Source organism: Aythya marila, assembly GCF_965140915.1.
Source record: "Aythya marila genome assembly, chromosome: 3".
In the NCBI taxonomy this organism is placed as follows: Eukaryota; Metazoa; Chordata; class Aves; order Anseriformes; family Anatidae; genus Aythya; species Aythya marila.
In genome coordinates this window covers 29,154,306-29,161,606 of record NC_139044.1, presented here as the reverse complement: position 1 = coordinate 29,161,606, position 7,301 = coordinate 29,154,306, and the positions used below count along the sequence as shown (strand labels likewise).

Here is a 7,301-nt window from a genome sequence, read left to right as displayed (position 1 = left end):
ACAATTTATTTTAAAAAAATCTGCCTTTCAAACTTTAGTCATATTGTTTGCACACATAGTCCTTTTATACAGATCGAAGAAATCCAGAACAAGAGAAAGGACTGGATCCTTCGTTCTTATTTAATTTACAAGTCAAAATAAGACATGTTTTAGGACGGCAGATCCACTTGCTTGACCTGAAAATGAAATTATTTTTTAGGCAAGTTCTCCATTAATGTACCTGGCAGCTGTAGAGAGAAGTAGAACATCCTAGCACTTGTTTTTCTCAGTGGCCACGAAGACTTTGCAGAGCTGACAGCTGAAAAATGGTGGTGCCAGTTCTGCCACAATTCCATTTCTTTCAGTGGTACTAAGCCTGCTTCATGACATTCCTGGTAATGAATCTGACCAGGAGTTAAGTACAGTACTGATGCATTACTCTAACTGTCATTTTTTACCAAAATCATGCATTAGCCTTCCCTTTAATCTCATCCTTTAGAAGGCAGGTTTTTTTTTTTTTTTAATTATTTTTCTTTTTTTTTTCCAAGCCTTTTTTAATCCTGTTACTGGAATCTATATATCTCTACTGTCTGCACATTTTTTTCTGAGAAGTCCTTCATTACAGAAGGAGACACTGATAATCACTAGGCGCCTTTTCTGAGCAGCTGGAATTCCCCCCTCATTCAATTATCAGCCAGATCTGACCCTGCCCAGCTCAAGAGGCCACTAAGATATGGAAACTTGAAGACAGGAGGTGGTATGGACAAGGGATGAAAATATAACTACAGGCAGTTGGGAAAGCATGCCATACTATAATCTTACAGGATCGTGTCATCTTCGCTTTTTAAAATGAGTAATTATAGCCACAGGAAAATATTTTTTTCTCTTTTATTAATTGCATTTGAAAATAGTAGAAAAGGATTGTGTGTACATGTAGTACTTTTGCCTGTAGTAAAAAACATGGAGTATTAAATAATCGTAATAATAATTCCCTCAAAATCAGCCATCTTTATTCCTATGCACCAATCCGTTTGAGCATTCACAGTCTTCCTTTCCACCGCAGGGTGGTTAATTAATAAACCTTTAGTTAATTGAGTTTTCTGCCTGCCAGTTCCACTGGGGTTATTACTTAAACACATGCAAACTGCATTTCCATTTAGAACAACTTTCTGGTTTTCTCTCTCACATTATAAGTACAGTAAATGTAAATTTTCTGCATTCAAACATCAGACATTAATACTGCAGTGGTGTTCACCCACTACACATCGTTACTTGCAATCTACTCCTTATGACAAATGACCTATGCAGAGCCAGGAACTGAAATATGTGTTATATCTGCGGAACTGTTTAAGCCACCAACTCAAAAATAAAAAATAAAAATCAGAGGTCTCAGGTGTCTTTCAAACAATTTGTCCCTGTAAAATTTATTATAAAAAAAACAACAACAACAACAACAACAACAAAAAAAAAAAAAAAAAAAAAAAAAAAAAAACAGGAAAGTTTGTCTTTTGGGTGGGGGTGCTCCTTATATTATACAAATCGTTTATCACTGGACTTTGCTATTAAAAAAAAAAAAAAAAGTACATCTCTAGCTATAAACAGTTTGGAGACTTGAAACAAAAGATAAATATAATAAAAAATATAAATGGTGAGTCAAAAGAAACCTTTGAAAATTATAGAATATATGAATAGACACAGCAAATACTGGAAGCACCTTTTCCTCATTTACAAATAGGAAATGGAATAAAGACACAAGTCAGTGAAAGTACCTATGGCACAGAGAGAGAGCAAACCTACAGCCTGGAGTCTTCACACGAAGAACCACGAGCACACATGCAGGAGGGCCAGCAACTAAAATGTTGTGCTCCTTCAAGGAAAGCTGCAGGTTATGCACTGGCAAAATCAGCTCCCACACACTCTGCCCTATGGAGGTGCTGGACTGGAACAGTCAACGTGAGGGTGGCAGGGAATCCCCATCGCCACAATATTTTCATCCATGATCTCAGCCCTGGAACTATCAGCAAAGATAATACTAAAAGCTAGCCTGAAGAGCACTTTTGCATCTAAACACAGACATCCACGCAGTGTTGAGCACTAACTGTTAATACTTCCACAAAGGCAGCAGCTAAATTGACAATTGATAGCAATAGTCCCTCGTGGCCTTTAATGGCCTTTGCTGGATCTTCACCAGATGGGCAAGCAGTCTAAATGGATCCACTCCATCAGAGACCACTGCTTATTTTCACCACTAGAGAACACTGCTTAAAGGCTTATTCAAAGCCACCAGCGACAAGGGAAGGGAGTGAGGGAGCAGCTTACTTCCACCCTTGCCGCTCTTCTCCATGCGGTACTGGTAGATGTGCAGCGTGAAGAGCATGTGGGAGTTGCGGTGATCCTCCTCATCGCAGTCCCGCTGGCTGCTGCGCCGCGAGGCGATGGCGGCGTCGAGGAAGAAGGCAGCCTTCTCTGCCGTGGGGGCGCGGAGCTCGCTCTGGTTCTGGAGCTGGGGGTTAACACAGGGAAGAAGTTACCCACAAACTTCCACAGGAGTCAACACTATCAGACAACAGCCACAGTCAATGAATGCTGTGGATACACTGGCTTCTGATGGGGCTGGGGAGGAGGAAGCGCCCTGTTGAATGAGACCTCCTGGCACTGGCAGGGGCATTGCCATGTCCTCCAGGCGCCCCACTACTGAATCCAGGCCCCATTTCTGAGGGTCGCTGCTTGCGGTACCTCTAGTGGCAGTTGTTACAAATAAACCTAACATTTGTCCTATGGGCTGGACACAGATGCACACATTTGTTCCTCTACTTTCCCAGAATTTTAAGCCATTCATTAAAGTTTGTTATTTTTGCTGCCTGTTTTTTCCTACTTTGGCAATCACTGTGTCCTCCTGACAGTTAGAAGATAAATAAGCTACTGTGGATAACACGTCAAGCCCAACAGTTGGTGAAGACTGGTGGGGGCAGGCCCGCGTGTTATTCTTCAGGAAGTGTTAGAAGGGAGCAGTCCACAGCCAAATCTGTGAGATAACAGGACTGAAGCTTGTGGTCAGACCCACAGCGTGTGGAGAGAAGCACAGAAGAGAAGACACTTTCATGCCCCTTCACACCACAAGCCTGTGCACCTGCTCACAAGATAGGGCAATCCATTAACTGGAGCAAGACAGGTAGTGTGCATATGTTCATATTTGCTGGACCCCAATCACCACCACCAGCCTGCTCTTATCTCTCCAGAGTGATTGACAGCATAGGAGGGCAGATATTAACCCACCATAATGTTAGGAATGCATGTGTGTTTCATGTCACCTAAGACTAGCCTGCCTGTGGAAAGGACACATGACTGTGCAATCCGATGGCATTAGTTTTGGCAGTATGCAGAGCTGGCCCACAGCCCATAGGATAGGCTTGTTTTGTCTGGCGTAAATACAGTGAGGAATTCTCATTCTCGGGGTTTGCTCCACTGCTGGGTAATGCAGCTAAAAGTTAAGTTCTCCCTAAGGATGACAGTGCTCCTGCCTTCCCTTTGTGATCATTAATCAGCCCAAGGAGGGATAATGCCAACGCTCTGCACGGGATGGGGTAACACAGCTGCGTGCTAAGCTCTCTCTAGAAAGAGAAAGGGAGGCAAGAAGGAGTTAACACAGCAAGCAGAAGGCAGACCAGTCTGTGGACGGATCTCACTAATATAAGCAACAAAAAAATGTGCACACTTGGAAAGGCCCAATGACAGACAGTATGACATATGGTGATTATTCATTTGCTATACACGCTGCTGGTTTTGCATATCTGTATGGCTATAACATAATCTCCTCCCTTCAACCAAGGATTTTGAGAATTCAGGTGTAGGATACAACTACAGAACACTATTATGTCTTGCAAACACACGTAAAAAGAGGTTTTGCTCCTATTTTAAATCAGTATTTTACACTGCAGAGATGCACAGCCCTGTGCATCCCTCCCATGGAGCTACCTTTTCTCTGCTGATCTAAAACAATTCACATTGTTTATGGCTATTACGTCTGCGTGTATGTAAAAATAGTCTACTATTGTGGATTATTTATTTTTATTGCTGTTGTGCTTAAATACCTTAGTGAAGAATTAAGCTCTAAGGAGGGGTTATCTGTCACACAGTTATGCAACATATGTAACATGCATACATATTCTAATTCAGATCTAAACCAACCCATCTATCACCCCAGTGGGAACTGTGAAGACTTGAGTCTCCCATCTATACTAACTGAACTACACCCATTACTAGATACCAGGGGGTGAGATAATGCCAGTAATGCTCTTGTGATAACGCCAGTATTTCATGAGGCACTAAAACTATGAGTCAAGTGAGAATAAGAACGCTAATCATTATTTAAAACCAAGAAGAAACTTTGCAGTCCTTGGGTAAAACAGAAAGGATTGAAAATACACTCTCAGTATGTCCAAAAGGCTTAAACCACAAAGAGATAAAACACAAAGTTTACTACTTGCTGTTTAAAATCTCATGATTCACAACTTTTGGGGATGTGAATCATGATTCCTAGATGCTTGCAGCTGGAAACAGGGAGCAGGCAGACAGAGTCTGTTCCCTCCTCCCTCCATTTTCCCATTCCTGGAGGGAATTGCTCTGCAGTTCCTGGATGGATGTAGCCATTGCCTTTAAGGCTGAAAGAATGTATTGAAGCTAGTTTGTCCCCTCTTCCCCCATCATCTGTCATACAAAAATCAGAGTCACTTTTACACAGACAACAATTTGAAAAATAGGCCCTTCCTCCCCCCAGCCAAATAAATAAATAAATAAATAGATAGATAGATAAATAAATAAATAAAAAGGGCTTCTGAGACTTTCTAGTGGTTACCCAGGAAATACATGGACCAGTTACTCATTCCTGCTAAACCTCTAAACCTGAGAAGATCTGGAGTTACTCTTGGCTTGCCCAGCTCAGGAATTTATGTCTTGGCAGCAATTAATAAGTAGCGATTAATGCTTCCTACAACATTGCTAATGCAAGTGCTATAAATAATGTTTATAAAGAGATAAACAGCCATATTAATGGCCTACAGCTATTTGTGCAGTACTGTAAATATTTTATCTTGTTGTTTTACAAAAAAGAGATCACACTTTTTTTTTTTTTTTTTTTAAATGAGGTGAATTTCTGTTTGCACTGAATGCTTTCACTTTTTATTGCAAACACAAGCCCCTGCTCAACATCAGTTATACCAGAGGTACAAATATTTAGGCCAGGAGAGCAGATGGCCCTGCAGCTGCAGGTCATAAAGTTCTTGCATGTTTTAAAGTAAACACTTTCAAGTCTATAAACTTTGTGCTCTGGGTAGTTCTTGAATTTGAACCATCTCAATGGCTCAAAAAAATCACATTGCTTGTTTTAGTGTAAAATTAAGACTGGATTCACCTGCATGCCACAAATGGGGTCCTCACATAGGTAGACGCCTGGGGACTGGCCATCCTGCAAGCTTCCTGTAGCCACTTCAGACAACAAGTCTCTAAGATTTTCTTCTTTCCCCCACACTTCCACTGCAGAAATTCGGACTGAGAAGCGGGCTCCTGTCTTCTCTTTGCGTTCATTAATCAACTTGAAGAGCCAGGAGATGGCACAAGGGATTATGCCAAGGTTTTGCATGGAATCATCCTTGCCAATCATGGTGTATGACTTCCCTGTCAGGAATGGGGAGGTGGAGAAAAAATAACAATGTCATTTCCAGGACCTTCACAGCCTTCTGCTAAGTGATATTATCCTTTATCAGCCTCATGAAATCAACTTCTTCACAACCAAAAGGACAGCCAGAAAAGGGAGATAGGCAGGCAGGCAGACAAATAATACATGGAAAATGGAGAGCATTTAAAACCAACAGATGAAATCTTGAGACCCTTTCAAGAATTGTAACCTCATGTATTCCTCTGACATTCCCCATTCCCCAGGCAAGGGTCTGCAGGTCCCTATCACACAACACTGCAGACAGTACCATGGGTGAATAGCGAGGTGAATTGAGCAGAGCAGGAATACCATGGTTTATGAAATTCCCTGCTCTAGATACTGTGAGTGCGATATATACTTTGTATACCATATTACTTCAAAGCACTATGTTACGTGTCACACACTGGGACTGGCATTGACATAACCCTGGTCCCAGGATCACAGAGATGTAACTTTATACAGAGAACAAAAGAAAAACAAAACAAACAAAACAAACAAACAAACAAACAAACAAAAAACAGGTACACGTGGTCATTTGGTGCAGAATTGGGTCCACAAGAATAAATATTTTATATGGACCTAAAGCTTCCCCTACTTTACTATTATTTTATTCTGCACTTATAATTCTGGCTTGTCTCTCCTGTAAAAGTTTGTTGAACAAGAACAAGCATCAAGTTCTATCTTGTGCTGTTTTAGGTGTCAGTATATAGAGACAAGTTTTCTAAATTTTCAAGCCAAAGTATAAAGGTATACATAATTTTTGGCAAGTACTTGTGGTTTCTTTGCCTTGTTTTATTCCGTATGTTGAATCTATGTGAAAGAAGACCCGTGATATTTTTAAGCACATGTCAGTGGCAGTGTCTGTGTGTGTCCACAGTTGGCAGAATGGTGATGCAACTGCAGAGACTCAACTTGTGCTCCAGTAGAGCTGCAACTAAGCCATCTCTCTGAAGGACACGTAGCACTTGTGAGTCACCAGCATCTGACAGCTTTCTTTTCCACTTGTCATCTAGTGTTTGGCAGGTCACACAGGATTAAATATCCAAGTGTTCATCCCACTGTTACTCCTGTATGGTCCAGAGGGGTCCTGTGGTTAGTTGGACAAATGGCCCTGCTCTATTTATTGTACCAGAGCTGGTGGGTGGTACTGCAGCTTTTGTTGTATTCTCCAGCTTTTGTTGCCTTTAAATTGGGATAATCATAGCCTGATACAGTTTGATCTTCCTTATCACTTGAAAAATTGAATTATCCTTTTCAGTTTTGTGTGTTTATCTGTTTCTTCGGGACAGTAAAAAATAGAGATCATTGCACCCATTCACAACAAACCCCCCTTCATTAAAGAGATATTATTTTCAAAATACATCTCAATAAACATGAACAAAAAATATGATTGCTCATAAAATCCAGTTATTTCAAAAGAAAAGTTTGTTAATGATAATGATTCTCCTTTTTATTGTCTTTCTGTGAACACCTAAAATGCTGTTGATGTAAAGAGTGAGTTTTAATCCACTGGTAATATTCAGTTAACCATTAGAATAGGATTTCTTGGAGACAGAACAGGGAACAGTAATTAAAGAATCGTCTAATCTGGGAATAGAATAGAAAGCGT

General features: G+C 40.7%; 1 protein-coding gene across 2 annotated transcripts in view; it reads right to left on the bottom strand.

Moving 5' to 3' along the window:
- KIF26B (kinesin family member 26B) overlaps positions 1-7,301 on the bottom strand; it is a 202,497-nt gene that overhangs the window by 55,712 nt on the left and 139,484 nt on the right. For both annotated transcript variants that reach the window (XM_082757483.1, XM_082757484.1), the window contains exons 6-7: positions 5,390-5,652; positions 2,299-2,482 (exon numbers count right to left, since the gene is read on the bottom strand). In XM_082757483.1, coding sequence (XP_082613609.1) covers positions 2,299-2,482; positions 5,390-5,652 — 447 coding nt within the window. The remainder of the gene's footprint in view (positions 1-2,298; positions 2,483-5,389; positions 5,653-7,301) is intronic.